Below are 17,643 nucleotides of genomic sequence, written 5' to 3'. Positions count from 1 at the left end.
TTTATTTCAAACACTTTTAAAGCAATTAAAACATAGAAAATGAGTTGGACACCATTATTATACAGTTATATTGCAGTCTTTGTATTTTTTTTTAGTTTTGCACCACATTTTAAAACAAAACACTTTTTGTTTGAAACATCTTCATGCAAAAAAACAGCACCCTGTAACCAAGCTAAAATGATTAATAAAGTTAAGTTATACTGTTTCAAAACTCCAATTAAATCAACTTTGATTTAAATTAGCTCTCTGCAGATTTAACAAAGTTACAAATAACTATTAAAGTCTGAGAGTTTTATCTTAAATAATGAAATACAATCAGTTCATTTATTTACATGTTTGATTGAGAGCTCTGTAAGTCATTTCAAGCCTAATTCCCTTTTTTTGAAATAATGGTCATAATCAATAACTAATAAATTCAAGTGCCAACCCCTGTGGTTGGGAAATGAAGCCAGCTTAGAAGTGCAAAAAGCTGCAGAAGCACCAGGAGTCACATTCACGCCACATGCTGAAATGTTTACAACAGAAATAAAAAATTTTTACAGCCTTATTCAAACAATGATGTGGTCAGAATAAATCACGTCTTTATGGGCACATGTCAGGAGGCTTAAGGCCCGTCTCAGCTCCACTACTTGGTCTGTGATTAAGCTCTGAGAAAGTTAGTTTGTCAAAGCATTTTTAACACGGTGATCCCTGTGACTTCAAAAGCCCCCTTCAGAAACCAAATGACTGACTGCATCCCATACTTTTTATAGTCTAGGAATAAATGAAACTACAACACAGGGAGCAACGTGCAAAATGGATACACCGTGTAATTCTACAGAGATCTGAAGATTAAAAATAAACTTAATTTACTCAATTTAACAAAAAAAAATTAAATACAAAGAATGCTGTTGACTGCATTTATAGCTGGAATATCATTTTAGACCTCAAAAAAAAAAAAAAAAAAAAAAAAAAAAAAAATCAGGATCCAAGAGGAAAATTTCACTCTTAAGTTAAAGCGTGAAAAACTGGCAAAGCTTTTTGTGACTGTCACAAATAAGACATTTTCTTTGACCTGGATTTTTTCCTCATCAAGTTTCAGCTCATAGGGTGTCGTAACCTTGTATCCGACGGTCTCTGATGAACAGGAAAGTTACCAGAGCGACCAGAACAATACACACCACCACGGCCCCGATGATGATGGGGACGACTCGCTTGGTGTAGTCAGCCCAGCACTCCTCCTCTGAAACATGAGACAGGAGGCAAGAAGAAATGAGTTAAATATCAGAAATACTAGAAAACATGTCTGCATCATGTCTGGATCTGTGCAGTCACTTGAGCGTTTACTTGTGAAATCAACCTCACAGGGAGTCATGGGGAGGTGGAGCCTATCCCAGCTGTCATTGGACAAGAGGCAGGGTACACCCTGGAACACTCACACCTACGGGCAATTTAGAGTCACCAATTAACCTAATGAGCATGTCTTTGGTGATGGGAGGAAGATGGATTACCTAGAGAGAGACCATGCATGCACAGAGAGAACATGCAAACTAGACTCAAAATACACATTTTTGTTTAATAGAAAGCTCTAAATTAGAGCTCTTATTAAGCAGCAAAACATTTGCTGAGAGGCCAACATGGATGACAGGGTAACAAAAACTGTCCTCAAGAAATCTGCAACCTATGAGAACTCCCAAAACATATGAAATGCAAGCAGAATCAGAAATGCAGCGAATGGTATGAGAGTGAATCATTTGGTGGTTAGGATTTCTGGAAGATAAAAGAATATTTTGCTAGTTACAATGATGCTTATTACCGTGTTGTGAAAACAAGAAATATAAGCTGAATGCTGGAGAAACAGGCTCAAAAGAGTTAAGAGTAATGGAAAAATGCATGAAAAAGTTTCCTACACTGGTGCTTATGTTTGTTTCTTTGTCAGAAGCTGATTCTCTATTTTCACAACAGACTCAAAGAATAAACCAGACTATGAGGCTTAGCTTCAAGTTTAGCATATTTATACTTGTATTGGAAACAATGTACAAAATAACAGTCTCAATAACAGTAAATATGCGTAGTACTTGATCTAGCTTACTAGCTTATTTCCATTTAAAGCCCTGGGCTGAAAAAGGAGCAAAACAATAAAACACAGATTAGATGCCCATGCAAGTGCAAACACAAAATCACACGTGATAAGATAAAAGGAGTGCACAGAACAACATACACACATTTGAGTGTGATGCACATGCATCTCAAAGTTGAAGTAAAGTTGTTGAGATGTCAAATTGATGCTGAAAACACTGGTTCCTTAAAATCCACTCCTAACTCCTCGTGAGAGAATGCGGCAGTGTATGCAAAGTTTCAGATTGGTTGGGAGATTACTCCATGCTTTCATGGCTTTAAAAGGACAAGCAGATTAGCAGAGGTGGAGCCGTGTTTAGGGTTACTACAGTCTTTGCTCGTGCAGGCCTTAAAGCTCTGCTCATGTGCCCAGAGTGAAGTTGGACAAAGCTCTCCAATGGTGGAGGAGCAACAGCATTATAGATGATCTTATACGCCATCACTGATGTGATTTCCTATCCAGAATAGTCAGAGCTTGTTAATGGAGTGGCCTGATGGGTTTTAAGACAGTCTTGTTTGGTTGAGACTATACAGTAATGAAAGTAAGACAAATCATTGTGTGACATCAAAGTTTTTAAACTTGAGATCATTTTCTGTCATATGTCCATCTGCATAAATATTTGGGAACACAATGTTTTTCATAAAAAAATTTTTTTTTTTCTTTACTCACATGCATATTATACTGTGTCATCTGCGTACAGTCCGTCACACACCAATGGGAGAATATTAATGTAGTATGCACTAAACCAGTGGTTCTCAACTGGTCTAGCATCAGGATCCACCCACCCCCCCAAACCTAAGGAACAAAAGCTGTAGCACATCAAAGACAAGGAGACATATACAAAATTTACCCCCTGAGTCCCCAAACATTTTTTTCTCACCTGGACTTTTTGTCTGAAAAAGTTTGTAAAACATCAGTCAAATGGAGCACAGTCAAGCTCTAAACGTCTTTTTTTTTTGGATGAATTTCTTCTCCCATCTCTTTGGAACCAAAAATGGGGGAAAAAATCATTCTGTGACAAAAAAAAAAATCTTCAAAATATTTATGTTTTTACTTAAAATGTTCTTGGGAATTTGAGTCATTATTCAAAGCATTTCCTGTCTGCAGTGACACAGACGGACACATCACAGCCGCTGTGTCTCTTTTTCTCTATAATGAGTCATTCAGGCTCTTTTTGCCAGTTTCAAAGTGATTGCACAGATGCTGTTTGACAAAGCATGATGTGACAATGGGACAGCCTGCCATTGGTTGTCACAGCCCAGTCACAATGCATTCTGGGATACAAACACAAAATATGGCTGATGGCGTTAGCTGCTAGCTGTAGGAACGGTTCAAACATGTGTCATTAAATGGATATAAAGCTGTTTAATATCAGAGTTATTGGTGTGGATTTAATCTTTAAAGACCCTGGAAGGTCACCTAATTTCCAGGCTTGCTAGAAAATGTTCTGTAAGAGCTAAGGCGTGGATAGCGTCATTAAAACAGCTCAGTGGAGGGCTTTCAGATGAAAACAGCAAGTGACTTTGATTTATGGTTCAAAAGTGACTTTACTTTGAATAACACATGTCTCTTCTTGTCGTACATGATAACGCCAGTCTCAGAGGGTTAAAGCACATCATAGAGTTTTTTTCCACATATTTTTCCAGGCACAAATCTGTGACCCACTGAAAATTGCTTCATGACCCACTTTTGGATCCTAACCTACCTATTGAAAACCAAGCCACTAAACAACAGCAGCCCTAAGATGAAATCTTAGGCTTTTAAATATGATGTTTTATCATTTATCTATATGCACTGTGAGCTGCTATGAAACTTAGACCTAATCCTGTTCAGTGAACTGATGGAAAGTCTTGATTCAGGCAGACTGCTGTATACTTAACTGTATGAAAAGTCTAGGCAAGATCAAGAAATTCTGCACCTACCCCCCCTCCTTTACCAGGCTGCCTTTGACAACTGCATGGGATGGATCAGATTATTCAGTCTCTTCCTGAAGAAATCAACATCACTACCAACCGCTCAGCAATGACTTTTCAACAAAGAGAAGAGATAAAACTGCCCTGTGTTAACTAACATTTAAAATCCAGTTAAAAATTTGTCCTTCTTCAAAATACTGAGTGTTGTTAATGTTTCAGCAGGATGTTATTAGGAGTCTAGTGCTAAACCTGCTAAAGCAGGATAAACCCACACGCACGCTTTGAAATTTGTGAAGCCAGCTTGATTTACCCATTTCTTTTCATGCCGATAATCAGGTTAGTTACCTTTTCCAAACTGTCCTTTGTCCAGCTTGAAGGCCTGCACCTGCAGAGGAACCAGTTTGATCTTCAGCTGAGACGACATCTGAATCAGACTCTCAGATAAGCACTTGTAGCTCTGTCCTGTGGCTGTGGTAAACAGCTCCCCATTGGCCATCACACCGGCGTAAGTCTTATCTGCGAGGAAGAGGAGGTCAAACAGTGAGCAGTGTCAGTTCTTACAGGTTTGATAGTAGACGTGTTGCGTGTCTCTCTGTGGTCTTACTGGCACATCTGTGGCAGACGGGCAGAGGAGTAACATGAGCTTTTAGCTCGGTGACACAGAAGTAATTCTTGGGCTGGAGCTGAAAATATAATGGACACAGACTGAGGCTGATTCATAAATCCCCTGATTTCTAACAGACACAATCATATTCATCCACACAAACACAAGTAGCCAGCATCTAAGTTACTCAGTCCTCACTAAAGCTGGTGAGGTTGTAGCTTAAGTTTTGTCATTGTCTGGATGCAGCAGAAAAATGTAAGGTTAATTTTAACCCGTAAAAATAACGTCCAAGTGTTTTCTCTCACTCCTGTCACTGCAGAGGTTAATGGCTCAAAATAACATCTGTGAACGGCTGTAACAGTCATTTAAATGTACGTAAAACTCTAAAAGTATTGAGACACCAGGGGTGTCGAACTCAAGGCCCGGGGACCAAATCCAACCGTGGTACAGTTATACCCTGCCCACAAGTTCATGTCATATTCATAACTGGCCCACCAGTATGATGTCTGCAAGTTTCCTCCTAGATGGTTTAAATATCCTTATTAAGTCATAAAAATTGAAAAAGTTAAGTAAAAATAATTAGATAAAAAGTAAGGAATGTGGGAAAATGAATTTATTTCATATTTCATATTTCATATTTCATATTTTCAATTTTCCATCTCACATTTAAGACTGATTCATGATTTCAACTTTTTAATTCATGTTTTGACCTTTTTTGATTCACAATCTAAAATTTAAACTCATATTTCAACTTCTAAAAGTCATGATGTCAAATATCTTTTTTACCTTTAAAATTCATGATTGAAAATATGTAATTTTCACCTTCAAAACTTGTGATTTAAAAAATTAAATTTTATCTCAAATTTTGACCTTTTTAAACTCATGATTTTGAATTTCATCTCATATTTTGATCTTTAAAACTCACAATTTTGAATTGTACCCCCTATTTTGACCTTTAAATCTCATGATTTCAACTTTCTATCTCATATTTTGACCTTTAAAACTCCTTTTTTGAATTTTATCTCAAATTTTGACCTTTAAAACTCATGATTTTGAATTTCATCTCATATTTTGACCTTTAAAACTCATGATTTTGAATTTGATCTCATATTTTGACCTTTAAAACTCATGATTTTGATTTTCTATTTCACACATTTGACTTTTAAAATGTTTAGATTTTTAAATTTCTGTTCTGACCTTTTGAACTTACAAGTTTACCTTTTTTATCTCAGATTTTGAGCCTTTAAACTTCCTCTTGACTTTTTGAAAATTATTTATCGTCAGTGCTATATATATATATATATATATATATATGCATACCCCCCATAATTGAGGGGAAGTGAGGCTGACAGTTTATGGTTAAATGTTGACCCTGTTAGGCTCTCAAATGAGACCTAAATTCAGAACCTGCTGAGTCTGACACCGTTAAACCTCAGCCAGAGTAAAATAACATTAGTGACATCCTGTGGTGAAACTGTGAATAACATGGGCTAATTAGAGTCTAATTTACTGTTGGGCAGCTGAGATGATCTCTGCTCACAGAAAAGGAGAGAAAATAGTAACCATACATTTCAGAGGAACGTCATCTATGAACACACTGCAGACACCAATCAGCTGATAAAACCCTCTGCTGCATCATCCTTCTACCTATCCCACTTTCACAACAATAAAACATGAAAACTGTATTTAATGGAGGACTTCCACATAGCTGGTGTCTAAGAATGTTTGGTGACAATAATGTGCTTTTGAATTTGCTGCAGCCTTAACCAACAGAATACTAATCTTTTAACAAAAACACAGATGTGGAAGCAACATTTTTGTTTTCCATTACAAGCAAAGTCAAGCATTTCTTTCTAAACTAAAACCTCTTACACATAGCTGATTCCCCACGGTGCTGTGAGCCAAAGAGTTTGTGCTTATTTCACACAACTGGAAAAAAACACCTTCCATTATTCCATTCAACTGGACATCTGTGTTAATCTTGTTTTCCTTTTCATGCAAATCCAAATTTCTGGCCCGTGCCTGTGCTATTATTCCTTAACTGTTTGAGTTTTTCCACATTGCACTTCAGCCTGCTATGCTAATCTGTCTGGTAATCAGCTGGTACTGTACTATCGTGTAACATTCTCCCTTTTTACTTTCTGTGCTCTCAAACTCAGAGTAAATGATGACAAGTGGTATTGAAGCTAAGAAAAACAAGAACTACTGATTGATTATTTTGAATCACAGGATGTTAAATGCATTTATTTAACCCAGTTTAATCAGATGAAGGCCTGGTGAGATCCAGATCTCAAGGGTGAGCTGGCCAAGAGTTCAGCAGCATGTCATCATTTCCATTCAAGAGACAGATTACAAATCATATGACGCCTACCAACACATATAGGCCACAATTTACCTCAAGATATTGAAAGAAAAGTCAGTCATTGTGCCGTGTTGTGCCTGTTTGTTTTTATGTTTTATCTATGATTAACTGCTTCAATGTGTTCTTCAACCAATGCTTCAACAAACATGTAAAAGTTACATAAAAAGTGTCTGATTGCTGATTTTTCTTCAATCTTTTAAAAGCAACAACCTTTTTATGCTGCTGTCTTGACCAGGAATACTTTGTAAGAGAGATAATTGAAGGAATTATAAGTAGAAAATTAAAGTTAGAGAACATAAAAAAGTAGAAATAGAAAGGAATAGTCTCAGAGGGAGGATTTTTTTCTCATGAAATGAAAACTAAATGAAAAATCATTTAGTTTGTTGGGTTAATACTGCACCTAATTTAGAGAAATATATGTTGAATTTAATTTAAACAGTACTACTGAAGGCAGGAAAAATGCACTGGAGAAAAAAGTTTCTCCAGCACTCTGGTGTAGAGCTGGAGAAATAAAAGTTGCATGAAATGCACACATTAAGTCAACTACAAACAACTCAAATACTTTCTGCTTAAGTGCAGTACTTGAGGTTAAATGTTCTTGGTTGAATCACTGCCTGCCTGCCTTTCTTTGCTCAATGGACAACATGAAAACCTTCCAGTGAGAAATATTATATCTAATTGTCTAATATTGTGTACCTTCTTGAAGGTGAACTGCAGACTGGCGGCATTGTTTGGCAGAGTGAGGCAGAGAACAGCAGTATCTTTAATGCAGTAACCGCTGGTGGTGACCCTGGACGGGTCCAGGCTCAAGTACCACTTCTGCAGAAAGCACACAAAAGAGACAGCACTCAGCATCAAGAGTCAGCTTCACAGAAATTATGTGTCTGTTTTAAAAAGAGCTGATGGATCTTTTAGATTTCTACAGTTTGACCAGTGAAACCACCTTATAACACCTCAGAAACAAATGCTGACAAATATGCACACTTTCTGCAGAATGTGCTAAAAAAAAAAAATGCATGAACACAGTGCTGACCCAGTCACAGCCTCTAACCTTCTTTTCAGTGATGATGAACTCCACTCCCATTGTGGCTTTGATGCACGGTATCCCATCAGGGGTTTTCAGCATGTAGCTTCCTGTGCACGAAATACATCCAAATGTGCACAAACATGAATAAACATTAAACACAGGAGCTAGACACAACTGATAAATAGCCACTGTAATATGAATGATATATTTGACATGATAACATGATACAATAAGTCCTGATTGATGATTTAGCTCTGATCCAAAACACATCCCTTTCGGTATCTAATGATACAGATTCAGATCTGAACAATTTAGAACCAATAACCTTTATTTCACCGTGTGAGGATGAGTAGAAATATATTAGCAAAGAGAGAAAATGAGATTCAAATTTCAAGTGTTGTTGCAAAGGGTCTGAATACTTGTGTCCATAGACTGAGCTTGGGGGTGGCTTACAGGGCTTAAAACCTAAATGTTTTCTCAAAAGCCCCAAATCTTTTAGGCTCATGGCAGTGTTTAAACTGCTTTGTGTCATGTAAAAAACTTACTTAAAAAAGCTTATACTACAGTATAAAAAATAATATTAATATCAAATATTTACATTTTCTCTATTTATAGAACCCTACATTTTGCTTTTAATGCTCTTTTTAAATAAAAAGTGGCAGCTTAATTAATTCCCTATCCATATTGTGACAATTAAAAAAATAAATGTCAGATAGTGTCTGCATGTTTTAGGCAGAAGAAGTGAAAATAATTGATCTTCAATACCAGGGGTGTCCAAACTGTTTCAAATGAGGGCCACATACAGAAACACAGAAGGATGCTGGGGCCACTTTAATATCCACTAGGTGAGGTAAATAAAAGGTTTTAAAAACAATATAATGTATGCTTAGCGATTGAGCATGCCTAAACGGTTTGCTCAGTCAGGACCACTTTGTCAAGAAACACATGATTTGCAGCTATAAATATATCTTTATTAGCACTTATTGCTGTTCTTTATGTTTGGTGTTATAGCTGTTCTGGGATCCCCCTGCCCTTCCATGAGCCTACGAGGAAAGCATCAAGCAGGAGCAGCACACGCTCCTGTTCTTCCTACGTTGATAAGAAAAGCCTGAAGCAGGAAGAGAAGCAGCAAAAACCCCAGAGCAGAGCAGGCATCAATGATAATACGGCATTGATTAAGACAGAACCACAGTGAAGGAGGAGCTGGGGTGGAGGAGGGTTGCAAGAGCAGCTTGCGTAGAGGGTGGCAGAACGTGGCAAGAGCAGATTAAATAAGGCAGCATGAGAGTGATTAGCCAATAGCGTCCTTAGAGCTATCAGCTGGCCATCAGCTGATGAGGACCTGTGTGAGATCAGTTGATCTCAATTATGGCAGTGCCTGAACTAAACCCATATGCTCAATTTAATGCCCAACAAGGCAAATAGATAATCATTTCCAGGTTTTTGGGGATGCCAGTCAGATTTCAGGGAGCCCTGTTTGGCCATAGCTACCACTGGCTCCGCCCCTGGAATATTATTGGTACTACTATTTGCTGCCATAATATAACAGAGTTAGAAAACAAGATATTGTTATTATTTTGGTTGCCAATTTACCATGTACAGTACAGTTTTGTCTCAATTAGTCGCAAAAAAAACGCATCAATAAATCCTTCTCATCAAGATGTTTGTTTACAGAATTAGCATGCTAGCACCGTCTTGTGCTGAAACTATGATGTACAATACATTCAGGCACAAGCTTCATGTTCAAATGTGGGCCATATTTCATTTTATGTTTAGAATTTGCTGTGGACCAATCAAAAGTGGACCATGGGCTCCTTTTGGCCCCCGGTCTGTAGTTTGGACACCCCTGTTCAACACACTGTATAATGGTTTTAAAATGAAATAAAGGTTGATGGCTGTAAAGGATGTTTATTCAAAGACTGAACCACGTAATTTTTGCCTGAACGGTGTGTAGATTTATTGGTGTTTATAATCTAATGTGTGTCAAAATTGCTTTAAAAAAGTGTAGATAACTGCCTGATGAGAAAAACTAAGCATGGGCCCTCCTATGTTTGGATTTTGTCAATGTGATGTTTCCTTTTTTATTTTTTATACATTTACGAACATTTCTAAAGTTCTGCGTTCACTTTCTTATAATGGCGTGCTGAGTGTTTTTTTCAAGTAGCATCAGGCTGCAACATAACAAAACTGAAAAAAGTAAAGGGGATCTGAATACTTTCTGAATGCACCGTGAATCTACCTTTATGTGTCAGAAATGTTTTAAATGTAAGGCTGAATGCAAAACTGGGGAAAAAAATATTCAGAAATTTTTTCTTTTGTTAGAGCACACTTTTGTATTTATTGAAATGTGCAATCTATGTATCAATTTTCATAATTTTTTAGAGTTTATCAGTGACTAAGGTTCTCTGAGAAAAAGAAATGTGTTTCGGACTATAAACTGACTTATCAAAGTTACATTCTACATGTAGTGATTTCATGAGTTATAACTTCATGTAAGTGCACGAAAATCCTCATTTCCTTTATTTAATCACAGTCTTATAAAACACAGAGTTCCAACAGATTTTGAACCAACTTTACTGATCAAGCTTCACTTTCCAATAACAGCTTTCACAGCCTTGAAGTAATACAGCTCCTGATTATCTGCTCATCTTCAAAAAGCCAACTAGTTCAACAGCTGACAGCACCCAAAGGCACATCTTCAAAAACACCTTTATACAGTCCTCTTGCATGTTTTTGCTTTTATACTCTTGAGGTGCTGCTGCTCTTTGATTCCATCTATTTCTGACATCTTTGTACAATAAGTGAGCCAGAAAAAGACAGTGGTTATGTTCATATTTTTTGTTCATAAATGTGTTGTTGTGTGGATGTGTACCTATAGGAGGGATGGACTCAGACGGCTGAAGGACAGGTTGGTAGATCTGATCCCCAGTGGGATAATCATAGTCAGGAAATGGCTGGAAGGAGCCGCCGTCTCCCTGAGCAACTGAAGGAGAAAGAGACATTTATGAAATAACAAGGTTATTCTCAGAGTGATCCAACAGGATTTGGTGGAAAACTGCATCACTAAACACTTAAAAATACTGGGAAAATAAAGGGTAAATTAAGTTCCAACACAGCTGAGTTAAGATAAGGTGATACCAGTTCAGAGTTTTTGATTGTTTACTACATTCTGTTGTTGTATTGCTTATAAAAAAAAATAATTTGAGTAGTTTTCTTCACTCGATGTAGTGGTTAAAATGAACACAGGACAGCACACTGATACGGGGTCAAATCATCACATTGGTCCTCAGAAAAATAAGTGTAATATTGGTGTCATATTAAACCACATAAAAAGGTGAAATGTGAGACAATATCCACACAGGCAAAGATAATAAAGGCTTAGTAGAGCTAAAAAACGATATAAATGGGACATGACTCTATCATGAAGCAGAGCTCAGTCAGTGTATAAAGTCCTCTTGAAGTCCAGGCTTAAAGCAGCATAAGTCAAGGCTATTCCAAGTCAAGCCTGAGCTAAACCTGGCAATAAGCTTAATAGTTTTAAGTCACCCCTTAAAGTAATGACTGAATCTGCGTCTGGGACCCTGACTTGTAAGATAATTCCAAAGGAGAGGTGCCCATCAATTAAAGTCTCTGCCTCCCATATTCAAATGGATAGGCAGGCTTTCCTGACTCTAAACTTTATCAGAAATTAAGAGTCTTCAGCCAGCCCTTGAGAGAAGATGTTGCATCTGCTTCTGGTACTCTGATTGGTTCATGTTTCCAAAGGAGAAGGAGGCATGACTACTGATAAGTCTGCCTCCTGTATTACAATAGGAAAATCTGGAAATAAACACTTAGTTCTACATTCTGAGAGCATGTTGAGCTTAAAAACTATCATGAAGAAGTCAGTTGTATCAAGTCCTCTAGAACCTCAAAACCAGAGCAGCACAAATCTAGGCTGGTCCAAGTCAAGCCTGAGCTAAACCTGGCAATAAGCTGTACGAAGATAGATAGAGTTTTAAGTCCATCTGCAGCCCATCTGCCTTTGAGACCCTGATTGGTAGATTATACCAAAGAGGAGGGGCCTTGGATAACAAGGCTCCCCCTAACTCTGAGCTTTATCAAACAATAGTTTTAAGCTGCTTGAAAGAAAAGACTGCATCTGCAGTAGTCTAACTGGTACATTATTCCAAAGGAGAAGTGGGAATGACAACTCATGAGTCTGCCTCCTGTACTACAACTGGACACTCAAAGCACAACTAAAAGTCTAACATTTTAAAAACATGATGTTATAGAGGTCACAGGGCACTTAGGGCTCTTAAAGACATGCCACAGACAATTAGCAGCCAAATATGTGAGGAGAATGTTTTGATTAACTTCTGCACTTTTTAGGTGCAAGAGCAGAGAAGCTAACATGGGAGACATAGGATGTATTATCATAGATCTTCCAAGTAATTTAAAGGCCAGAAGAAAACAACATTACAGGAGGATTTCAATGCAATGGTTAATTTTCAAGACAACTTTTGCAGCCCAACACTCCAGCATTCCCAGTATGGCTGCATTTCTAGATATATCTTGGAAATCAAATTGGGCATGCACTGTCTTCTAATTGTCATGACTTCTTGCGCAATAAACAGGCGACCTTTTTATCAAAAATGGTGTTATGTAGGTGTGTACCTCTTGAGGGTATATTGCCATAGGTGTGGTAGGTCTGAGCCTCGGTGGGCACCTCAGACTCAGGCTGGGCAGAGCTGCTGTGTCCATGGAAGTGAGGACCTGGTGGACAAAAAGAAGCAAACTCAACAACACTGTCAGCATACTGTATCAAAACAAAGCTTATGGTCAAATGTTTTTACCTACAAGGGGCTGGGTAAAAGGAATTCTTAACACCACAATGGCACTAGGTCAAAACACGTTAGTTCTGAGGGAAATTATTGTAATACTGATGTTAAAGCAACAATGATCTACGATGTCGGTGGCACACTCCATGCTCAGTTAAATGCATGGGAACGCATTAGAGAATGAATTAGAACTGTGCATGGTTAGTTGATTAAATGGTTAAATATCATCACACTTACCATAATAATTACAAGTCACTTTGATTAGTTACTAATATTTTGATTAATGTAGGTTCACGATGCTGATTAAATGTTGTGCCTAAGCTGTAACACAACAACGCACCACTGCCAGGGTTAATGGGCCTGTCTGGGCCTGTCCTACCCATTCTACTGCTCCAGTGTAAACCAGCACAGTGGACAGATGACATCACGAAGGAGCAGCACAGTATGGTAATATTTTGATCTACACAATAGAAATAAAGGTGCATTCATGAGGTGTCTGGTTGAACTGGCATGTAACCACTTGACTGAATTTAGATTTCTGTTTAATTGACATGGAAATAACTCAAAACCTCCAAAGCAACGTGTGTAGAATGAATACGGAAGGAGAGTTGGGCTCAGTCTAACAAGTGCCCCTCCGGTCTAAGCCTATAGCAGCATTACTGGGGCTAGTCACAGGCAAGTCTTAACCAGCCTCGAATTTAAGGTCAATCAAAAGCAAAGTCTTAGGCATACTCTTAAAAGTAAAACAACTGGGCAACAAGCCCTTTTTGCACATAAGTAGACAACACACAATTTTTCCATTATGGCTGCAGTTTTAACATCACTGGGGCATCCAACGATGTATTTGTATAATTTTTTGTAAATGCTTGTAAAAAGAGGTCACTAACATGGTTCTCTGATACATATTTTTTGTTTAACTGATGTTGTGCAGGTGTATACCTTTGGGAGACAAATCCACAACAGATTGATTGATCTGAACCTCAGTGTTCAGCTCAGAGGTGGGGTCAGGCTGGATGGAGCTGCTGTTTTCCTGGAGGTGAACACCTGGTGGAGAAAGAAACAAGTCAGTCCTCATCAATCGGTAAGTCATTAACAGTATACTTTAGACAGTACATAAAGGTTGATTTAGTGACAAAAAACTGCTGGATAACGGTAGCTTAAACTCAGATGGGTTTTTACTGATATAACACTGGGTAAAATGAACACTTAACACCATTACACTAACATTATGATACATAATAATTAGGATATGATATGAAACGATACCGTACCATACAGTAGGTAAGAAATAATAAAACAAATAAGATATGATATGATACAATTCAAAACGATACAAAACAATACCACACAATTACGATATGTTATGGTTTAACACAATAAAATATGATTTAATTTTGATACAGTATATGATATTGTATTATATGTTACAATGAGATATGATTTACTATGGTATGGTAGGATCAGTTATCATGATGGTATGGTAGGTACTAAACAGGACAGTACAATAAAATAAGATATGGTATTGTATAACACAATACAACAAGATATGAAACAATTATGATATGATACAATACAATTCAGTAGGATGCAACATAAAAGACACAACATGATACGATATGGTACACTTGGTCCGTTATGATATGATACTTTATGATCGGATAGATGCAACACAGTTTGATATGGTACAAAATAGGGCTGGAAAGTTAATTGCAATTTAGATTAAACTGCAATATGGCCTGCTGCAATTTACAAATCGTAGAAGTTGCAATATTGTTTTAACTTGAAATGTGTCAAAATACCAGTTTGATATTTCCATTCTTTTTGCAGCAGAGATTTTATGCACATTACATTCAAGTGTCAACAAAGCGGTCCATTTAAATATGACATACTTGTCTCTTATCCCTGCTTGCATAGGTGCTCATGCACCACGCTGCTGCTGGCAAAGCTTTACATCCTCCACTCCAGCTTCCTCCTTTATAGATGAAAGCTTGTTGCACCCTCATATTCAGATTCATGCTACTGTGGATTAATTGCTTCTGAAATAATTTCATTGTTTTCATCGTCATGAATGCATCTGTCCATTTGGGGGTTTCTAGCTAAGCGCTCCCTGGAAAGTCACAGCATGCTGCTTGACTAACCCAGAGAGCATCTTCTCAGCAGAGCCTTCTCTGCCAAGTAAATCTGTAAATCCATCTTGCAATAAAATGGTCAAATTTATGATGAGCATGTTCCTGATTGAATGTAGGTTATAATGTAGAATGATTTATTGTTTGAAAAATACATAAGATGAGGAACCTGATAGTAATCACATATTAAATTGCAATCGCAATATTGGGGACAAAAATTGCAATTGGATTATTTTTGCAAATGTGATACAATACAATATAAAGCCTTCGATATATAAGATGCAACGTGACACGACAGGATACAGAATTATACGGCATGATACAATATGATTAAACATATCAACTGGGGGCTACATCAGCCCCCCCCCCCCCCCCCCCATGGCTTCCCATCTGTCCCCCAGAGGATTATTAAACTCAGAAAATTTCAGAGGGAAAAAATATGGCATGCTTTTGTTGAACTTTTTTTCTTGAAGTTAAATAAAACCTTTAACCTAGCAGCTTATCAGACAAGAAGCACATAGTACTTCTGTAATCTGACATGGTAAACACATACTTATTGTTGTTATCGTGATTAAAGTTGCAGTTTTTGACATCAATTTTCCACATAAGGCTCTTTAAGAGTGCCATTATCTCCTCTTAGAACCTTCACAGAAGATCCATTTCCTGCTCATGTTTTTGGCCAATCACGACACAGCATATTAACATCAAACTCAGTGATAGACATCAAGAGGGCTGAAGAAATATGCAGCTAGAATATCTTAATTGTACCTTGTGGCTGGCTGCTGTATAGGTGACTGATCTTATGTTAAAGGCTTAAAAAGTTCCTTTCATTTTGGAGGGATATTTTTACAAGAATATGTTAATTAGACTAAAATGTTGATTATATTTCTGTATGTTTTAATGTCCGGCCCTCACAGCATCAGTCAGGAAAAAGCTGGCTCTTGTGAAAATGGAGTTGATGACTCCTGATTTACAATATGATAAAATACAATTCAATATGATCGGAGATTAGGAGAGGATACAAAATGATAAAATATGATTCAATACCAATGTTAAGACATGACATGACATGATAAAATACTAGAAGAGCTGGTTTAACTTTGCTGTCTTTGTCTTCACATTTTAACAATAAATTTAAAAAGTAAAATTTTGGTCGAATATTCTCATAAAGACTATTACTGGATATGTCTGGGATTCCATCTTGAGATGTGTACTTTACCCAGTAGTAATCTGTATTTTGGCCTTTAACTGGGCTATTAACTCTCTGCGTTTTTCCTGCAGACCACTTCAGTTCATCCACTCTGATGACTGGGTGACTAGGCTGCATGATGCATTGACATGAATGCAGGACTAGACTTAGATGACATTTACCCAAGTTTTAGAAATGTCTGTGTAAATCTGCAAACAATCAAAAACGTGCAGCTGGCTCGGGACCACCAGGTACTGTAGTGCTTAACTGTGTAAGAAGTCTTAACAGATTCTGGGAAATCAAATGATGCAGTGAGTTTAAAGCCAGAATGGAAAAATAACAGGTGGCATTTTTGTTCTAAACTTTGTCCTCTTTGCAATTCAACAGAGGCTAATTTCTAAGCATGTGTAATAAATTGTGATTAATTTCTATACAATACAAAAAAGAAAAACCTTTTAAACAATAGCACGTGTTTTTTGGTTAGTACTATTTTTGCAATATAACTGATGAGTTACTAGGTGCAAGTCTGCTATACCATCAGTGGCACTAAGCATCGTCATATCTTTTGTTAGATGAGCCACAGCATGAGAAATGGAAAAATTGTGGTCACAGAAGACCTCTTCAGCAAGCACGAGCATGAAACAGAGGAAACCAGAGCAGATTGCAGTCTTACCAGACAAAAGAAACTCTCTTTAAAGGGGCTATAAAAGCAGCATTAAAGACCAAAGTTCAACAACTAAAAGTCTCCCAGATGTAAAATATTTCAGGTTTAAGAGAAATGAAAAAAATATGATTTTGAGTTTATTGTCTGAAGGTGAAATAAGATAATATCAAACTTACCAGGAATAACAGCAGCCAGGAGAAACAGAGACCATCCCCCTGTTTGAGAAATCAGCATCATAGTTAGTTAAGAAAATAAGGGAGCAGAGTAGACTAAACCTGTAGTACTAGATGAATAGAGCAGTTTGAGTGCTGCCAATGTGGGCTTGGGCTTGTAAATATGAAACCGTTTAACACCTAAATGACCCACACAGGAAATGCAGTGCAGCAGGGGGCAGGCTGACTCTCAACACTACACTGACACCTATTATTATGGGAGTCTTTTAACTGCAGTTGAAGTGTGAAAGAGAGGAGCACAAGCAGCTTAGTCAAGCAACAATACCCACAAATCTATTTTTAACAGAAAAATAGTTAAAGAAGTGTTTGCTGTAAAACTAAAGTTACAGTGGTACAGTCTATACTGAGCTTCTGTTAGTCAGGTTTAAGGATGAAGGAGATCTACAAATCAGATTCCCTCATGTCCCTTTGTCATACATTTGAAATGGGGAATATCCTGCCTATGAGAAAGGGTTTTAAACACTTAATGCCCCTCTCAGACAGACCTGTAATTCCCCATCATTTTTACCAGTTTTTTATTGACAGTCTTCTTTGTTTTTGTTTCATCTGCTCCTTTCCCTCATGTCCCTCCTCCACTCTCTTATCCCTGTTTCTAACCATATCCACT

At 37.4% G+C, this 17,643-nt stretch overlaps 1 protein-coding gene across 1 annotated transcript; it reads right to left on the bottom strand.

Annotated features, from left to right (window-relative positions):
• Window positions 1-917: 917 nt before the first annotated feature.
• LOC121512638 (lysosome-associated membrane glycoprotein 3) lies at window positions 918-17,106 on the bottom strand. The gene is made up of 9 exons (XM_041792005.1): window positions 16,980-17,106; window positions 13,764-13,868; window positions 12,661-12,759; window positions 10,877-10,987; window positions 8,029-8,111; window positions 7,674-7,796; window positions 4,616-4,694; window positions 4,357-4,527; window positions 918-1,222 (listed from the first exon to the last, which is right to left on the bottom strand). The coding sequence occupies exons 1-9, from the start codon at window positions 17,038-17,040 to the stop codon at window positions 1,083-1,085; spliced, it is 972 nt and encodes a 323-aa protein (XP_041647939.1). The 5' UTR covers window positions 17,041-17,106; the 3' UTR covers window positions 918-1,082.
• Between the last annotated feature and the right edge of the window lie 537 nt (window positions 17,107-17,643).

This window comes from Cheilinus undulatus, linkage group 7 (assembly GCF_018320785.1).
Source record: "Cheilinus undulatus linkage group 7, ASM1832078v1, whole genome shotgun sequence".
Taxonomy (NCBI): domain Eukaryota; kingdom Metazoa; phylum Chordata; class Actinopteri; order Labriformes; family Labridae; genus Cheilinus; species Cheilinus undulatus.
The sequence above is the reverse complement of the archived record's forward strand: the minus strand, read 5'-3'. Positions and strand labels throughout refer to the sequence as shown.

Coding starts and splice junctions, on each gene's coding strand:
- LOC121512638 (XM_041792005.1), bottom strand. CDS start 17,040: ATGATGCTGATTTCTCAAACAGGGGGATGGTCTCTGTTTCTCCTGGCT. Junction 12,760..13,763: donor TGTGGATTTGTCTCCCAAAG/GTATACACCTGC, acceptor TTTGTCCACCAG/GTCCTCACTTCCATGGACAC. Junction 7,797..8,028: donor TCATCATCACTGAAAAGAAG/GTTAGAGGCTGT, acceptor TGCTTTCTGCAG/AAGTGGTACTTGAGCCTGGA.